The following is a 20,488-nucleotide window of genomic DNA, read 5'->3' on the forward strand; positions in this document are numbered from 1 at the left end:
AGTAAATGAGGAGAAAGGGGTAGTATACATGCTGACAAGGAGGCATAAATTTTTACACAAACTGTATATAAGGGATGTAGATTGGGTGGAGCATAAGCAGAGTCATGAAGTACACCAATGCCCCAAAATTACATATGTAGGGCTAGATTCACTAAGCAAACCGATCGTGTAACGATCGGTTTGCGACCCCTTTGCGACCTGATTTCCCTCCGACCCAATTCACTGACCGAGTGGCCGATCACCTCCGATCCAATTTGCGCATACAAATGAGGGGAAACAGCATGCAAAGTAGGAAGGGCTGCGATTCACTAACAAAAAGCAGGCACACCGACTGGGCTTGGCGATCCAAAAACATATGGCTGCCCAGGACCAGTCGCTTGTATAAAAACCCTGCTCTCTGCCCCGATTCTCGTGCTCTGGCTGCCCTGCTCTCTGCCCCGATCTCCTGCTCTGGCCACCCTGCTCTTGCCCCGAATCTCTCCTGCCGCCCTGACTCTCCTGCCATTCCCTGCACTGCGAGCCCATGGTTTTAACCTGTGGGTTTAAAACAGGTTAAAATCACAGGCTCGCGAAAAAGTAAAAAAAAAAAAAAAAAAAAGAAAGATATTTTGCTGCTCTGCCGGGCACAGAGGGCCAGCGCATGTGCAGACTATCTACAAATGGTCTGCGCATGGGTCGGGATCGCTCAATCGGTTGGGGTGTGTGATTCCGATCGCTCTCATTTGCATGAGGGTGATTCGTGAATCCGTCCCCCAGACATGGATCGGATTGCTCACGGATCCGATCCGTGCCCTTAGTGAATCTAGCCCAATGTGTCATAGGTTGCGCATGCAAATTGGTGAACCAATTTGCACACGCAACATATTTAACAAGGCAATTGGTGCCAATAGTTGGCAATTAACACCTAATAATTGCTGATAATTGGCATTAATTAGAAGTTACATGTTCAAGTCTATAAAGTGGTGCATGTCACTTCTAGTGCACAAATCTCAAAAGGGGGTGTGGCCGGCGAAGGCACATGAGATCGTAACGCTCTCTTACAGAATACACCCGATCCACCATAACGTATGTTTCCTTGGTCTAAATGAGTGTGGCTAAATGTTATGCCACATATCAGTGGTTCTTAAACCAGTTCCTCACTCAGTCAGGTTTTCAAGATATCCCTAATATGCATGGGATCCCAATCAATACTACTAACGGACGTTGTCAAATACAAATCTTCCCCTGTTTTTTGTTTAACCACATAACATACATTTAGAAGAATAAATATGCATGAGGCAGGTTTGAATGCCTGTCACCTCTATAATATGCAAATCTGCCTTATGCATATTAATTAGGGATATCTTGAAAAACCCAACAAGCAAATAGATCCCATGCATAGTCATTTGGGAAATCCTGGAAACCTGACTTGGTGAGGGCTGAGGTTGGACACCCCTGTCCTAGAGCATTTAGAATCTTCTATCTACCAAGACTTTGCATGCAATGTTAGTGAATATTTTGAGAGAAAATTGAGCAGACATATATGACACTGTAATACATCACTGAGTGAGACTGGTTGCACAGGCCCAAAGAAGACTAAACTGGACAGATACAAGTTTGTTGTCTAAAATATAATGTAAATATACAGAATATGACTTTACAGCAATGTTAATATACATAGTTAGAAAGCATGAGTGTTTTCAGTGCAGTGCATAAAGTCTGCCACTCGAGATTCTTAATAACTTTCAATGTCAATTTCAGTTACCGTATTTTACTATACTACTATTTAAAATTTCTAAAGTGCTGATAGGCATATGCAGCGCTGTTCAACAACATATTTAAGAGATGGTCCCTTCTCAGTAGAGCTTACAATCTAAATTAACAGACAATAGGACAATTAGGGGCTTAGGGAATTTCTCAGGGTGCTTAAGGTGAGGGGATTATGAGTTAAATGCATTCTCAAAGAGGTGGGCTTTTAGTATGGATTTGAATAGGTCCAGAGATGGAGCTTGATATACTGACAGGCAGTTTGTTCCAGGCAAAATATACAGCGAGAAAGAAAAGGCGCAGTCTGGAATTGGCAGTAGGAGAGAAGGGTACAGGTAAGAGAGATTTGCCTGATGAACGGAGTTCCTGGGGAGGAGTGTAGGGAGAGACAAGAGAGGAGAGATATTGAGGAGCTAAAGAGTGAATACCCTTGTAGGTCAATAAGAGGAGTTTGAACTGTATGTGGAAGTGGATGAGGAGCCAGTGAAGTGACTTGAGGAGAGAGATGATGTGAGCATAGCAACTCTGGTGAATGTGAGTCAAGCAGCAGCATTCTGAACAGAGAGAGAGAGATGGTTATGTGGGAGGCCAGTGAGGAACAAAGTTGCAATAGTCTAGGCGATAGGTGATGAGGGAGCGGATAAGGGTTTTGGTATTGTGCTCAGAGAGGAAAGGTTGGATTTTGGTGATGTTATACAGCAGTGTCTCTCAAACTGTGCGCTGTGGCAGAGTGATATGTCCTGAAGAGATTCTCGGTGTGCAACGGGAAATTCCAGAATTTTACTTAAAGAACTTTAAATAAATAACTCTCAAATTTAATTTTTTGTTGACTTTTAAATTTTATAATTTCAATTATAATGTGCCATGAAAAACATTTGTCCTCTGTGTCTGTCATAATTAGAATGTAAGCTCTTCTGACCAGGGACCGTCTCTTGCATGTACAATGTACTATAGAAATAATAAATTGTTGTTGTAACTCTGATCAAGTGTAAATAAATCCTGATATGAAGTTTTTCCCCTATAAACATGGAATACATCTGAAGTTGAGTGGACTCAAGAGTAATGTAAGGAAATTCTTCTTTATGGAGAGGGTGTTCGATGCCTGGATTGCACTCCTGAGAGAGGTGGTGGAGAGGAAAATGGTGGCATGGGATAAACACAGAGGATCTCTAATTACATTACATTAGTGTCTTCTATCCCGCCAATACCTTTCAATTCTAGGTGGTTTACAACAAGAGTTGGCCTCAGAAAATAATGGTATATACTGGGCAGACTTGCACAGTCTGTGTTCCGCATATGGCCATTCAGTTGAGGATGGGCTTGGATGGTTTAGAAGGGCTAGAGTGAGCTTTGACAGAGACTCCAGTAGATGGAACCTAGGCACAGTACCAGGCAGAGCTCTGGGTTTCTGGCCCAGAAATATCTAAGAAAAAGAACAATTTAAAGTAAATCATTAAGTTGTAGAGAGTGCATGTTTGGGCAGACTGGATGGACCATTCGGTCTTTATCTGGAATGCGTTGCCAGAGGTTGTGGTAAAAACGGATAGCGTAGCTGGTTTTTAAAAAGGTTTGGACAAATTCCTGGAGGAAAAGTCCATAGACTGTTATTGAGAAAGATATGGGGGAATGCACTGCTTGCCCTGGATCAGTAGCATGGAATATTGCTACACCTTGGGTTTTGGCCAGGTACTAGGGACCTGGATTGGCCACTGTGAGAACGGGCTACCAGGCTTGATGGACCATTGGTCTGATCCAATAAGGCTATTCTTATATTCTTACTATGTGTAGATTTTAGTCCCATCCAAGCCACGTCTAACTACACTCCCTTGAAAGTTCTACATGGGGCTCCTTTTACTAAGGTGCGCTAACATTTTTAGCGCACGCAGGAAATTACCGCATGCTATGCTTCTAGAACTAACGCCAGCTCAATGCTGGTATTAAGGTCTAGCACGCGCTCTTCCACGCGTTAAAGCCCTAGTGCACCTTAGTAAAAGGAGCCCATGGTGTGGATATCCACGTGTAAATAGTGGCTTACTGAAAGTTTTATTTACAAGTGTAGGCAATATACACATGTAAACCCTACTATTTACAAAAGGATATGTTCTAATTCAATAGCCACCATGTATTAAAAATAATCAATCTTCAAATCACGACTTACCAGGAATGTTTTCCAATGCGTTGCTGATATCTGTGCCATACCTTGAAGTAACAGGACAGAAAAGCAGCAAAAGCTTGTCTGAAGTGAGAGTGTAGTCCTCTTTCTGGAGCTGAGCCTTAGAGATGCGGAGATGTTGCTCTATCTGATTTAGGAACTGCTGCTCTGAGCCAAAGGTCTGTCCAGTAACAAGTATCTGCACACTGCAGACTTAGAACACAAGAAAACTATGAACGTTCTGAGACTGATTTTTGTTCTATAATTCACTTCTGTTATAATATTAAATTTATTTTCAATTATTAGGTGCCTTAAAAATTTATCTGGGGAGCATAAATGTGGGTAGTGACAATAAGGCACAACAGATGAGATGTTGGAAAATCTAAACCAATTGGTATGTATAGGAATTTTTTTTAAACTTTATTTAGTTTTTAATGCCAACAAAAAGTGCAATACAATTTATATACAAATAATGATAATCAACCAAGCACTTATAATCAATCAGTATCTATACAAAAGATAAAACTTCCCTCCTCCATCCATCATTACCATCAGGAATAATACCAAAACAAAGATATAGCCCCCTCCTGCTCCCACCCCCTGGATGTGTGATGTCCAATTGTCTTTTGGATGTTTGTTTATTTCATACACAGATCTATGAGGTATGTTTTTAAAAATCTTTTACATACTGTTTCTGTACTCAATCAATTGTTGGGGTTAGTATCTCTATCTATGAATTGAATTTATTTATCTTATATGAGATTTGTTTCATTAACTCTTTGAAAGACAGATATAACTATCCATTTTAAGATTATAATTTCAAATTAGTTTTTATGAACTGTTTACTATGGACACATTTGATTTTCATTTATTATATATATATTTTTTCTTTTATATATGTTTGATATTTATTATATATATACATATTTTTATATGTTTGATATTTATATCTTTTATACACATTTTTTATGGCTCCTAAGGATTATAAGGTTTTACTGTATTTTTATGAAATTTCAATGCGATATGTATATATATATATTTTTTTTATATATATTTTTTAATTATATGTTAAACTATGTTTCCATAGATATAAATTATTGGTTCTCTTTTCAATATTCTTTTTTAATATTTTTTGGTAATATATTTGTCTTGATGTTTCCTTTTATTGGTGTTTATTAGATTTCCCTTTTTTAACACATTATTAATTTATGTTCTTGTGTGTCATATTATTAAAATTGTTTAGTTTTTAATGTATGTATTTATGTTTGTAGACTCCTGAAGCAGGCCATTTGGGCCAAAACATGCGCATGTCAAGTCCATGTATATTGAATTAAAGAATAAAGGATTTTGTGAAATATTCAGAGTTCATCAGTCTTTGTTTGGACTTATCCACTCCATCGTGTTTGAGTGTTGATCTTGTGGATTTGACTCTCCTGTGTTTTCCTAGGATATCTAGAAGTGCACATCTCTGATATCAAGAAGGTTATAGATAGAGGGCGAGAGAAGAATGAGAAACATTACTAAGAGTAGAGATTGGTAGGAGAATGGTTTGAGGGAGGAGAGAGAGGGAGGTGAGAGGTTACCAAGAGAGGATAGAGTGGATAAAGTGGGGAGCAGTTACTGAGAGTTTATTGAAAGCTTCTATACCGCTACTAATGACTGGAGAGTCAATTCGGAGTGATTTACATGAGCTTCTGTAATGCTGTTACAATGCATGAGCTTCTGTAATTGTGTTACACTACATGAGATTGTGATTGTGTTAGAATACACGTGCTTCTGTGATGGTGATATAATACAGAGTTAGCATGTTTCTGGATTGGTTTCACGACAGATCAATACAGGGGTTTTTTTTAACCGAGTGTACAATATAGAATACTCTCCACCCAACATAAATATATAATATATAATGTGGTGTATATATATGTTGGGTAGAGAATATTCTATACTGTACTCGATTAAAAAAAAAAAAAACTGTCTTGATCTGTCTCAAAACCATCACAGAAACATGCTAACTCTATATTATACCACCATCATACTCTATATGTACATTAAATTCATCCTATGTATACGCTAATCTTGAGTATCTACACCCTAGTACAAACATCCTATGTAAAATCTAAGGGGGTCTTTTACTAAGACGCGCTAGCCAATTTAGAACGCGCTAAATATTATATTCTATAAGAACATAAGAATTGCCATTGCTGGGTCAGAACAGTGGTCCATCGTGCCCAGCAGTCTGCTCACGCGGTGGCCCTTTGGTCAAAGACCAGTGCCCTAACTGAGACTAGCCTTACCTGCATAAGTTCTGGTTCAACAGGAACTTGTCTAACTTTGTCTTGAATCCCCGGAAGAGCTTTCCAATTTTCTACCACTCTCTGGGTGAAAAAGAACTTCCTTGCGTTTGTATGGAATCTATCCCTTTTTAACTTTAGAAACTGCCCTTTTGTTCTCTCTACCTTGGAGAGGGTGAACAACCTGTCTTTATCTACTAAGTCTATTCCCTTCATTATCTTGAATGTTTCGATCATGTCCCCTCTCAGTCTCCTCTTTTCAAGGGAGAAGAGGCCCAGTTTCTCTAATATCTCACTGTACGGCAACTCCTCCAGCCCCTTAACCATTTTAGTCGCTCTTCTCTGGACCCTTTCGAGTAGTACTGTGTCCTTCATGTATGCCGACCAGTGCTGGACGCATATTCCAGATGAGGGTGTACCATGGCCCGGTACAGTGGCATGATAACCTTCTCCAATCTGTTCGCGATCCCCTTCTTAATCATTCCTAGCATTCTGTTCGCCTTTTTCGACAACGCGCATTGCGTTAGCATTTAGTGCACGCTAAATCGGCTAATGTGCCTTAGTAAAAGACCCCCTAAATCTTACATATTTATGCGCATAATGCCAATGTCGTGTTCTGTGTTCTTCCGAAACTTATACATCTCCAGATGTTTCTACTTATCTGCATATTCTGGGTGTCTCTACTGTTTCCCCTATTATGGCCCTGGTTTGGGGGGGGGGGGGGTAACAAGTTATCTCCTCTATGTTGCATTATTAATTAAATTAGTCTGTGAAGAGGATGGTCTTTAACCCTTTCTTGAACTTTCTGGTGTCCTTTTCTAGTTTCAATTCCTTCAGGAGTTCCACCACCTTGGAGCCATCACTGAGAACATTCTTGTTCTAACGCTTTTGCATTTGATATCTTTGAAGGACATTTCTAGGAGGTATTCTTGGCTTGAGCACAGTGTGCGCACTGGTGTATGGTGATGTTGGCTGGCTGCTAGATATTGTGGTTCTGAGATGAATGGTTTTGTGTGTCATAGAGTAATAGAAAGAAGGAAGGTTACTGAGGGGGAGAGAGGGAGGTTCTATAAGGCAAGGAAATAGGACTCTGATGTAGTAAGGTGTACTATGCTTTAGCACAGCATTTTATGAAATATTTTCCCATCCTAACAATACTTCCAATGTAGTAAAATCAGCGCAATATAATCAATGTGTCAAATGTTAGTGCAGTAAGCAAGCAAATGCTCAATTTGAAATTACGCCTGAGGTAAAAAAAGAAAAGAACCAAAAAACACACTAAAATACTTAAGGAATTGTGAATATCCTGACCTAGAGAATGTTCAAATTCCTTCCTATATACCAATCCAAAACAGGCATTCAAGTCTCTAAGAGGAAAATCAAAGGCAGAAATACGAGGTCTGACAATTAAGTCCGCGAACTTGTCTCCGTGCGCTTATGTTGGCAGCACTGTACAAACAACTTGGTAAGGTTTCATAACCTTGGTAGAGCAGTGTCTCACAACTGTGTTCATGTTGACGTGTGGCAGTGTCTTGCTGAGTGGTGTTCATTATTGTTCTTGCGTATTTCTGTGTGCCATCATGAGAATGTCGGAGTTTGAATTAGAGTAATAAGCAAACGTTTAATTTCTTGGTAAACTTGGCAAGAGTGGAAGTGAAATCAGGGACATGTTTATGGGGATAATGCTAAGAAGAAAATGGCAGTGTACAAATGGATTAAACATTTTTCTAAGGGGAGAGAAAGCATCACTGATGAAGAGAGGTAAGGGCAGCCAGTAATGAGCAGAACTGATGAAAACATTGCAAATATTTGTCAAATTGGGCATCAAAATCATCAGCCGATTGTGAGAAGCATAGCAGACCAAGTAAACATCAATAGAGAAACAGGAAAATCTTAACTGAAAATCCTGGCATGAGAAAGATGTGTGCAAAAATGGTCCCAAAGGAGTTCACTGATGAACAAAAGCAAAGGAGAGTCTAAGTTTGCCAAAACTTTTGAAGAGGCAAGACGATGTTTTGGGCTGTGCTCTCACTGGATGAAACATGGTCTACCAATACGACCCTGAAACAAAGAGTCAAAGTGCACAATGGAAGTCAGCAAATTCTCCACAACCAAAAAAGTTCCGCCAGTCCAGATCAAGAGCCAAAATGAAGCAGCTAACATTTTTTGATATCAGAGGGATATGAATTTGTACCAACTGCACAAACAGTTAACCAAGTTTACTATTTGGAAGTGCTGAAAAGGCTGCGTGAAAAAGTTAGATGAAGACGACCTGAACTTTTTGCCAACTCATGGCTCTTGCATCACAACAATCCACCAGTTCACACGGCACTGTCTGTGAGGGAGTTTTAGCCAGAAAACAAATAACTATATTGGAACACCCTCCGTACTCACCTGATCTGACCCCCAATGACTTTTTTTCTTTCTATTGAAAGGAAGACATTTTAATGACATTTAGGACATCAAGGGTAATACGATGACCACTCTGATGGGCATTCCAGAAAAAGAGTTCCAAAATTGCTTTGAAGGGTGGACTAAGAACTGGCGTCAATGCATAGCTTTAAGTTGTGGAGAGTTGATGTCCAAGCTGATGGCTTTATTGAGACAAACAAGTAATCCACATAGATACATCTAGGACCGGAACCTCTAGAAACATATGTTACTAGAGGTTCTGGCCCTAGATGAATTTATATGGATTACTTGATTGTCTCAATAAAGCCATCAGCTTGGACATCGACTCTCCACAACTTTTTGTTTTCCTGTGTGTCCTCTTTGTGGAGTGAATAGGGTAAATTTATTTTGCTGTGTCAGTTGTGACAAACCCAAGTCCATTTTGGGTTTTGTCCATAACAAACCCGAATCCGTTCCGGGTTTTGTCCCAAGAATCAGGAGAAACCACACTGAGCCTAGATGCAGGAGAGCTGATCAGGTGACAGACCTATTAATAAATCAAGCTGGCTTCTGCTCAGACAATGATATGGAGTTAGAAGAGGCAGGGCGGGAAAAGTTTAGGGTGGAAAGCTGTTCCCAGTGCAAACCTGTCCCTGCCACTGTTAGAAGCTTACTTCCTTTTGAGCAACCTGAGCCTAGGAGAATTAGGACTAGCATAAATCCTGCCTGTAGTAATAGGAAGCAGGCTGGTGTGTGGAAAACCCTTCCCCCACCTACTCAGAGGGGGAATGGCTCTCCACAGGATATAATGTGGCTCCTCAGAACAGGAGGAGGAAGGAGGCACACTGAACAGGAGCAGCCAAGAGGGAGACAAACAGCAGGGGAGGATAAGTTCCTCTCTACCCTACCTGCAGTGGCTGGTGACACAGACTGGCAAATGGCCGATGCAGAGATGTGTTCTGCCTCTGAGGTTTTGAAGCAGCAGGAAGAAGCTATGGAGCCTCAAGAAAGCAGGGTAGGAATTGAGGCTTACCCCATAGCAATGGAGGTACAGTGAATCTTTGTAGTGGTGTTTGCCGACAAATTTGAGTGTCCAGTCAAGCTATACCTTCTTGGGCAAAAGGTTAGGTTCTCTATTGAGCTTGAACTTTGCATTGTTCCTTAAAGCCTTAATGTTTGCTGCCTACAAGTGTGTGTATGTTTCCTCAGCTACTTACCAAGCTAGGAAATCACGTTTCTCCTTCACAACTGTGCATGATTACTGCAGCAACGTTTTCAGAGGGAAACGTATGCATGATACTGGGATTTGATTAGAACAGTGATCTTGTTTGATATGGACTGTGTGATAAAACATTACATGCCTGAAGTATATCTGCTCTGGTGAAGAGGACTGAGTTATATTATACTGTTAAAGCCCAGAAGCAGGGGACTACACTTAAGCCATTGCTGGCGGACTTGAACACTTTGGTTTTGGGGATTTTGATGTTTTTTGTTTCTTATGATTTCATGGAATGAATGTTTTCTGTAACTGCCAGGCAGAAGCCTGCATTTTTGTTTATTTGGCCAGTAGCTGAAATAAACCTAGTGGCTTTTGTCATTTCTGACTAAGACTCTTTACCTTGCATGCTCATGAGGCAGATGCTGTGCCTGAATTAAGACCTGAAGGATCCCTTGGTAGTAAGGGACACGCTGGATCTGAGATTTTGGTCATGTCCCCGTGGGCTCGCTGCGCCTCACAGGAGCACGGGTGTGACACAGTGCATAACTTACCAAGGGGAGTACTTTGAAGGTAATAATATTCAGCAATGAGGAATGTAGCACTTTTTCTAGGATGAGTTCGCGAACTTGTCAGACCTCATATGTTTATAAATAACTATGACCAGTGGCTTGTGGTCAGGGCCTTCAGGGGATTTGCCCCACCCCTTAAAGGCTCTGAGGGCACTGCTCTAATTTTGATTGGTCGAGCAGGCAACAGGCAGATGCTGATCAGCCAATCAAATTCAGATCAATACTATCAGGGCCTTCAGGGGATTTGAAGAATCCCCAGCGCAAGAACCCTGGTTTTTCTTTGGGGTTTTTTTTTTTTGGGGGGGTAGCGGGGTGTTGTTTGATGCAGTTTGACTGGTTGAGCAGGCTGCCTATTCAACAAATCAAACTGCATCATGCAAAAAGTAAACAAGAAAATAAAAATAAAAAAGCAGGGCTGTGGAGCTGGGGATTCACCAAATCCCCTGAAAGCCCTCACCACATGCAACTGACTATGACCTTAGACCAGGAGTGTCCAATGTCGGTCCTCGAGGGCCGCAATCTAGTCGGGTTTTCAGGATTTCCCCAATGAATATGCATGAGATCTATTAGCATACAATGAAAGCAGTGCATGCAAATAGACCTCATGTATATTCATTGGGGAAATCCTGAAAATCCGACTGGACTGCGGCCCTCGAGGACCGACATTGGACACCCCTGCCTTAGACTCTCCCTTTGGCCTTCTTTCTATAATAAATTCTTCAGGGGAAAAAAGCCCATTTAAGGCTGCCAACTGGATCCAGATTCACAAAACAGAGTTGATCCAGTCCTGGGTTTACCCCATTGCATGCATGCATTGCATACCCCCATTGTAGCCTTGCTTTTCTTAGGGAATGCAATGGGGAAATCAGAACTACAAGTTCCTGCATGCAATAGGGTAAACCCAGGACTGGATCAATCCTATCCTGAAAATCCAAATCCAGTTGAAGTCTTCCATCGGAGCGCCTACCTGTGCTCTGCAAACAAGGTTGTATCCCCTGACCTTGTGAGCTGCTTCCTTTTCCACAGCTCACTGAGGCATCCAGGGGAATTTGGCATTTCCCTTTGTGTCCATCTTCCTCCTTGGGAACAGCTTCAGCCTCCGGAAAGGACTCTTCTTTTTGATGGTTTTGTTTTCTGACCAGCTCACTCTCCAAGGGCTGTTGATCAGTCTTAGACAGGAGTTTCATGTAGAAGCTCACTTGGTGCACTAGAATGTTGATAAGGTCCAGAACCAAAGGGTCCACACTTTGCTTTAAATGCTAAAAATAATAAATATACAATATAATTCAGAGTTCTTCATTGCAAGTCCGGGGGGGGGGGGGGGGGGCATTCGTGGCCCTCTCCAACCCTGTGGCCTCCTGACTCCTCCCTTCCCCAAGTATCTTGCTACTTGCACTGCATCCATAACAGTTATTATATTTTCTACCTGAAACATTGCTAATTTGAGCCAGGCATTGCCTAAATTCATTTCCTATTCTGTGGGAGACTGGGAATTGAGCTACTCAAACATACTGAGAATCATGTGGTGTCAGAAGAAAACAAAGTCGCTACTCCAGGTTTGGCACTGACAACAAAATCTATTCAGTGAATATAGGAGGTTTACAAAAACTGGGAAAAAGCCAGCTTGAAGGAGCTACAGTGAAGACAGGATGGTAATAGCTGACTGGTGCAAATGGGATGAGGATTGAAACTAAACAGGATAGAGCTGGCGGACAGTATGATGGATGAAAAGGGCTGGGGAACAGGGTTAGGGAATGTGTGGTAGGAGATGACCTTAAGGAAAGAGAAAGTGTCTGTGTGTTTGGGGGCTGATACACTTTAATTATATAGATTACTTCAAATATACCTGAGCAGCCAAGCTAACCACATCAACTGTGTCATTAGAAGGGAAGGCCAGTCTCCTACCCTTACCCACCCAGTGCGATGTCATCTTAGCTTTCATATTTAAGTATTTTTTTTTGCTTATATGACCCCTGCTAGAAAAATATAGTGAATGAAAAAGCACAGAGTGACACTGCATGCAATTTGATTTATTTCTAATTTACCCAGCGGGGCTACAAAACTTAGAACTCTAAACATCAAAAAGACCAGGCGATCAGAGTCTCCGATATCTGTGCACAACAAATCTGTAAAACTGCAAATCCTGAGCAATCCTGCAGTAATGCAAGTACTTCCCAATACATAAAGGAGTTTATCATTATGAGTAACAGCTAGGCATTATTTACACATGTGAAAAGCTGATTTATCTGTATAAAGCAGCATACATGTTTAATATTGTGTGCAATTTTGGTCCAATAAGAGAGCCGAGCGTGCCTGGTCTTCAAAACCCACTTTATTAGCAACCAAACATAAAATCCATGCATGCAGACGTCTTGTCATGAATACATGTAGCAGATCCTGATCTATCACATGATCTGCTATATGCATTCAGGATTGACAAGACGTCTGCATGAATGGATTTTCTGTTTGGTTGCTAATAAAGTGGGTTTTGAAGACCAGGCACGCTCGGCTCTCTTATTGGACCAAAATTGCACACAATATTAAACATGTATGCTGCTTTATACAGATAAATCAGCTTTTCACATGTGTAAATAATGCCTAGCTGTTACTCATAATGATAAACTCCTTTATGCTCTCTTTTATTGGACCTTGTGTTCAGTCGTGCAAAGGTGATCATCTCCTTTCTGGTTGTTGTGAAATTTTGGTCACCACATCTCAAAAAAATAGATTTACAAAAGTAGAATTAGAAAAGGTATAGAGAAGGGTGACAAAAATGAAAAAAGGAATGGGACAACTTCCCTATGAGGGAAGGCTAAAGAGGCTAAGGCTCTTCAGCTTGAAGGAGACAGTTGAGGGGAGACATGATAGAGATCTATAAACTACCGAATGGAGTGGAAAAGGTAGATGTAAATACTAAGGGCTCCTTTTACGAAGGTGCGCTAGCGTTTTTAGTGCACGCACAAGATTAGTGCGTGCTAGCTGAAAAACTACCGCCTGCTTAAAAGGAGGCGGTAGCGGCTAACACGTGTGGCATTTTAGCGCGCGCTAAGCGCACGCTAAAACTGCTAGCACACCTTTGTAAAAGGAGCCCTAAGACTAGGGGGTATGCAATGAAACTGCTAAGTAGTAAATTTAAATCACACTGAAGAAAATATTTAAACTCTGGAATTTGTTGCCAGAGAATGTTGTAAAAGTAGCTTAGTAGGTTTAAAAAAAAGTTTTGACAGGTTCCTACAAGAAAAGTCCATAAGCCATTATTAAGATGGTCTTGAGAAAATCCACAGCTTATTGCTGGGATAAGCCACTTAAAATCTGTTTTATTCTTTTGGGATCTTGCCAAGTATTTCTGACCTAGATTGCTCATTTCTGGAAATAGGATACTGATGTGCCTTTAGTCTGCCCCTTTATGACACTTTTTATATTATTATATTCCTATGTTAAGGGCAAACAAAATGATAAAGGGGATGGAACTCCTCTCATATGAAGAAAAGGTTAGGGCTCTCTAGCCCGTCGTTTTTCTTTTAGTATATCTTTATTAATTATTGTTAACCCAGTCGAGCTTCCTCTGATTGATGACCCGGTATATAAAGCTAAGTTTTAGTTTAGTTTAGTTTAGGTCTATAAAACCATGAGTGGAGTGGAATGGATAGATTTACTTCTGGAAAGGGTAAACAAGTGATTCATATCTACCCATTCCACTCTACTCATGATTTTATAGACCTATCTCCCATCAGCCATCTCTTCTCCAAGTTAGGGGGGGGGGGCTCATTTTTCCCAAACACCACGGATATCAGTGGTCTCAAACTCATGGTCCGCGGGCCACATGCGGCTCACCAGGTACTATTTTGAGGCCCTCGGTCTGTTTATCATAATCACGAAAGTAAAATGAAACAGTTTCTTGATCTTATGTCTCTTTAGCTATAAATTACAATATTGTTATTAAGACTTAGCCAAAAGGAAAGATTTATAAACTATAAACAGTTTTACCACATGCAAAATTGTCATTTCTTTAATAAGAGATTAACTAAGTATTTTTTTCTGAGGCCCTCCAAGTAACTACAAATCCAAAATGTTTGAGTTTGACATCACTGATGTATATGCATCTCTGCTATACAAGTTAGGTGGCTTGGAAATTACTCATCATGATATATGTGCCTTTTTCATATTTATTGTGCTATAATATTGTTTTTCTTTTATACCATGCCTAGGTCCCTATTTTGGGTATGGTATAGCACGTATAAACCTGTTAAACACTTTAATATTATCTCCTCAGATTGTAAGCCCTTTGGTGTAGGAAAATACCTACTTTACCAGAACTGTACATCATTACTTGGGTTTGGACCAGTGAACAACAAAATCTACAAAATGTTGGTTCTCTCACATGCTAATCTAATATAATCAGAGCATTTAAATTCCGCTTAACCCCAAATTGGCTCAAGATGAATCTAAGACTAATAAGTAATAAGAACAGACAAGCTATAGCCTCAGAAAATACACTTTGGGCCAGATTCTATAAACGCCTAAATCGGCAGCCACCTACATTTTTTAAACGAGTTTTTAATCAGTTTTAAACAACGTGGTCAATTACCACGCTGATTAAAGTTAGTTAAAACAATTAAGTTAGGCAGTGGTAGGGTGCCTACAACCGCCTAACCTATGGCACCTATGGCCCTTTAAGTGAATATGGCCCTTTAAGTGTGGTGTCAAAACGCATGAGACAATTGCGCGCAGACAAAGCCGGGCCGACAATCGCACGCAGGACAATAGCACGCCGGATTTAAACTGAATTTTAAAGCGCTCCGAGGGTGTGTGTGTGTGTGTGTGGGAACACTTAGTAGTATTTGCGCTGCTGTAGCGGGTGTGTGTGTTAGGAAACTGAACTTTTCCCCTAAAGAAAGGGAAAAAGCCTGTTTCCTCTATAATGGGGGGTTCGCCCCCAACACCTCCCCATCGGCAGCGCCAACACTACTATGTTAAATGCGGTGGTAACCCCCCTTCTCTCCCACACACCCTCAGAGCATTTTAAAATTCAGTTTAAATCCGGTGCGCTGTTGTCCTGTGTGCAATTGTCGGCCCGGCTTTGTTTGCACGCGATTGTCTCGCGCTGTTTAGTCTATGAGCCTTAAGTAATAGATAATCCAGTCAACCCCATTGCAATTAAGCTTTAGAGAAATACTGGTCAAATAAGTTTTCAAATGGCCCCTGAAGATAAGATGATTATCAATTTCTCTCAGATTTCGTGGAAGCTTATTCCATAGTTCAGGACCTCTACCTACTATAGATCTTGATCTAGTAATTGTTTCCCAGAACAATGAGGTAGAAGGAATTATTAAGCAAATTTCCTGGGTTGAACATAGAGATAATAATCTAAGACAGGGGTGGCACACTTTTTGGGCTTGCGAGCTACTTTTAAAATGACCAAGTCAAAATGATCTACCAACAATAAATTTTTTTAAAAAACACAAAGCACACTGAAAGGCAGAGAAAATGTTAATTATCATTCATATTCCGTTTTTTTTTCAAAGAGGTCAAGGAAGATGACTTTATGCAATGTCCCCTCAGTTACAACCATATAAAAATAGACAAATATACCCCCTCCCTTTTTAATAAACCATGATAGCAGTTTTTAGTGCAGGGAGCTGCACTGGATGCACCGCGCTGCTCTCGATACTCATAGGCTCCCTGCACTAAAAACCACTATTGCAGTTTAGTAAAAGGGAGCATTGCGCAAAATATAGACAGCAGATATAAATTCTCAAGACGGACACATTTTGATCACTAAATTGAAAATAAAATCATTTTTCCTACCTTTGTTGTCTGGTAATTTCATCAGTCTCTAGTTGCATTTTATTCTTCTGACTGTGCATCCAATATTTCTTCCCTTGTTTCAGCCTCCTGTATGCTTTCTTTCCTTCAGACCTCATTCTCTCCCCCAACTATTTCTTTCTTTCTCCCTGTCCCCTTCTTTCTTTCTGTCTCCCTGTCTCCCCTTTCTTTGTCTCCCTGTCCACCTTCTTTCTTTCTCCCTGCCCTCCCCCAAGCCACTAGGTTTGCTGCCGCCGCAATCGGGGAACAGGCCCCCAAACCACCGCCGCCCCAAGCTCTCCCTGCAGAAGCATTGCGCTGAACAGCATTCCGCTCCATGACATCAATTCTGATGTCAGAGAGGAAATTCCGGGCCAGCCAGGCAGCGATTGGCTGGCCTAGAACTTCCTCTCCGACATCAGAATTGACGTCGGGGAGCGGAATGCTGGTCGATCCAACGCTTCTGCAAGGAGAGCTTGGGGCGGCAGTGGGGGACGTCGGAGAGAGGAAGGCTGATCGGGACGGCAACACGAGTCTATCACAGAGCCCGGGATGGACTCCGCGATCGACTCGCGTAGCCTTCCCGATCTACCGGTTGATCACGATCGACATATTGGGCACTTCTGATCTAAGATATTCCGGTGCAAGGCCATAAAGAATTTTACAAATCATATATGTTGATGCAACCTCTAATTATAAATTTGAAGGCATATATTAAACCTCTAAGCTGTATCTTCAGAATGTGTTTTCTGTGTGGTTAGTGACTGCACCAATAGGAATCTTGCACCACATTCTAAGGAAAAACTTTTTTTTTTCAGGGTGGTAGATGCATGGAACAGTCTCCCAGAAGAGGTAGTGGAGACAGAGACTGTGTCTGAATTCAAAAGGGCCTGGGATAGGCATGTGGGATCACTTGGAGAGGGAAAGAGATAATGGTTACTGAGGATGGGCAGACTAGATGGGCCATTTGGCCTTTATCTGCCACCATGTTTCTATGTAACTCTTGTTGAAATTCATGTATTGCACTTGTCATTGACCAGCTTTTATAGCTTAGTATAGAACTTCATGTAAAACTTCTCATATATTCAATGATTCAATATATTTGATTATTTCAAACTTTATATCACTTTGCAAAGTTATTCGGCACTTATCTGAGTGCTGTCTATGTGTTGGCTGGGGACTAGTTCTTCTAACATGTTTTGCCTATATTGGCTATATCAAGGATGTCCCCTAATCATGTTGCTCTGGTTGATTCCCCAGTAGTTTTCTTTCTACTAAAGAATTTTGTGCACAAAAGAAGCTTGAACTCATTTCTGGCTTTTATGGGAAGCGAGTGTGCCTTTTTAGGAAAAGGGAGTAGCATGACTTATCGATTTGCCTCCAAAGATCAGTTTAGCCACAATGCTCTAAACAATTGGAGTCAATCTTGAGATTCATACAATTGAGGAAAGACGCCTTATCTTTCTGTCTTCACACCCTTTCCTGTGCTGTACCTTCATATTCAGTGTTTCATGCTATATACCAGAAATGAATGGCTCTTAAGCACTGAGCTGCTGCAATTGCTAGTCTCATGGCTTTCGTGATACAAATTACACAAAAGAATAATATTAACATCTATGGCTTTTAATAGGCATGAGAAATAGTTTTAAACCTTGTCTGTATGGTTTAGAATGAGGGTCTCACCTCTATTTCTGAGATCAGCTCTTCTGTTTTGCTTCCAATTTCCTGAACAATGTCAGTCTGCTTCTGAGAACATCTCTCAAGGTTTTTTTCCTCCACATCTCTGTGCTGCAGGAATTACAGGAAAAATCTCTTAGAAAATCCAAGTTTCTCTCGCTTTGCATATTGAATCAGGGCTTGAATTAATAAATCAGCTAAAATATTTGGGGTTTTTCCTAGTTTACATTTTGAAAACCAGCAAGGCAGTAAGACAGTTCTATTGTAGTCACTGGATCATCTGTGTAGGATTTGCCAGTCAGAAGTTGCTAGAACCCTTGAGAGTATTTACAGACTTGTGTGTGGCTGGATGTAATCTAATCTAAACTTGATATTTATAAATGCTTAATCCCCCTAAAAGGTCCAAAGAGGCATTCACTAACAAGATAGCATGTATGTGTGACAAAGGAAGGTACATATTTCAGTGGTGTAGCTACAGGTGGGCCTGGGTGGGCCCAGGCCCAACCAGCGACAGCACCACACTGAAGTTACACTGTTTGTAGGAGTATTGTCTTAGGAAGGAGAGATGAGGGTAAGAAAGTGAATATAGTGAAAAGAGGTGTGTTTTCAGTTTCTTCTGGAATTCAAGGTTGTTCATGGGTTGTCTTAGGTGTTCTGGCTGTTTGTTCCAGATAAAAGGTCCTTGGTATTCAAAGCTTTTTTTTTGCTGTCCCAAAGTTATACAGATAGCAGCACTAAATACTGTTAGGCTCTGGATTAATTCTAGCTCTGTCGTGGACCACTTTGCAGCTATTTGGATAGAACCCAAGTGTCCTGTGATGATTTTCAGTGGTATTATGTGGTTAATGGTGATAGAAAACCATAGATGGCCTGATCAGAATTACTTATCTAGGCAACAACAGCTGCTACCTTGATAAGAAGTTTTGAATATCAGCCCACATTTTACATTATAGAATTAAACTCAAACTCTGGAATTCATTGCCAGAGAATGTGGTAGAAAACAGTTAGTTTAGCAGTGTTTAAAAAAAAATTTGGACCATTTCATAAAAGAAAAATCCACAAGCCATTATTAAAATGGACTTGAAAATTCCCTGCTTATTTCTAAGTTAAGCAGCATAAGGAGAAATTAGGTTCTTACCTGCTAATTTTCTTTCTGTTAGCCTGTAGACCGGTACAGTTAATAGTCACAGATGGGTTATATCTCACTATGACCAGCAGTTGGAGACTGAGACCAAAACTTGGTTGTAGTATATTATCTGAGGCTCCCCCTACCAACCCCGTATGCCGAATAGCCAAACAGAACCTAGGACAAAACTACTGTAAACAGGAAAAACACTCCGAACAGGAGGTTAAAAACAACAAACACGGTAACAGCTTTTGGAACATGTATAGAACTAAAATCCTACAGTGAAAATGTCCCCACAGCTCACCAGCTAAGCCAGCTGAGCCATTGCCGCTGTTCTTATATCTGATGATCTGATTTCCTGATCTCCTGGGTCCTCTGCACAAAAGAGCGAAGGACCCGACAGACATCCAACTTGTGCAACTGTTTCTGCTCTGAAGATCCCTCCCGACTACCCAACACTGGGAGGACCACTGACTGATTGACATGAAAAGGAGAAACTACCTTTGGCAGAAAGGAAGGAACAGCCTGCAACACAACCCACTCCCTAGAGAACTCCAGGAAGGGAGACCTACAAGAGAAAGCCTGCAGCTCAGAAACACGTTTAGCAGAAGTAATAGCCACCAAGAAGACCGCTTTAAGGGTAAGGTCATTCAACAAGCAGGCACCCAAAGGCTCAAAGGTGGGCGAACCAGATTCAGATCCCAAGATGGAACAGATGGTCACATGGGAGGCCACCTGCAAGAAGCGAATGACATCATGAATGGCAGTCAGAAGCTGACCTCGTAACAACCCACAAAAGGCTGATAAGGCCACAAGCTGAAACCGGAGAGAAGACTAAGCCAGGCCCCTGTCCAGCCATCCAGCAAGAACTCTAAGATGGTAGAAACACTAACTACATGGGTCAATGACTGGCTGAGTGGCAGACTTCAGAGGGTGGTAGCTAACGGTACCCTCTCTAAAACATTGGAGGTGTCCAGTGGAGTACCACAGGGCTCAGTCTTTTCAACATATTCATAGGGGACCTAACTCAGGGGCTTCAATGTAAGATAATGTTATTCGCTGATGACGCCAAACTATGCAATATAGTGAGATCGGCAATTCACCCGACAGTATGACACAGGACCTACATTTGTTGGAGCTTTGGTCCTCGACCTGGCAGCTGGGCTTCAATGCTAAGAAATGCAAGATCATGCACCTCGGCAGCAGAAATCCGTGCAGAACTTACACCTTGAATGGTGAGACCTTAGCTAGAACTTCAACAGAACGAGACTTGGGAGTGATCATCAGCGCAGACATGAAAACTGCTGATCATGTGGAGAAGGCTTCATCTAAGGCAAGACAGTTGTTAGGTTGCTTCCGCAGAAGTTTCGTCAGCCCGAAGCCTGAAGTCATAATGCCATTATACAGAACCATGGTGAGACCTCATTTGGAATACTGTGTGCAATTCTGGAGGCCACACTACCGAAAAGATGTGCTGAGAGTAGAGTCGGTGCAACGGATGGCCACCAGGAT

At 41.3% G+C, this 20,488-nt stretch overlaps 1 protein-coding gene across 2 annotated transcripts in view; it reads right to left on the reverse strand.

The window, feature by feature from the left end:
• The window catches only part of LOC117356997, a 69,035-nt gene that overhangs the window by 856 nt on the left and 47,691 nt on the right, over positions 1 to 20,488 (reverse strand). For both annotated transcript variants that reach the window (XM_033937065.1, XM_033937064.1), the window contains 3 exons: positions 17,857 to 17,961; positions 11,336 to 11,627; positions 3,905 to 4,111 (listed from right to left, as the gene is read on the reverse strand). In XM_033937065.1, the coding sequence (XP_033792956.1) occupies positions 3,905 to 4,111; positions 11,336 to 11,627; positions 17,857 to 17,961 (604 nt within the window). The remainder of the gene's footprint in view (positions 1 to 3,904; positions 4,112 to 11,335; positions 11,628 to 17,856; positions 17,962 to 20,488) is intronic.

This window comes from Geotrypetes seraphini, chromosome 3 (genome assembly GCF_902459505.1).
Source record: "Geotrypetes seraphini chromosome 3, aGeoSer1.1, whole genome shotgun sequence".
Lineage (NCBI taxonomy): Eukaryota > Metazoa > Chordata > Amphibia > Gymnophiona > Dermophiidae > Geotrypetes > Geotrypetes seraphini.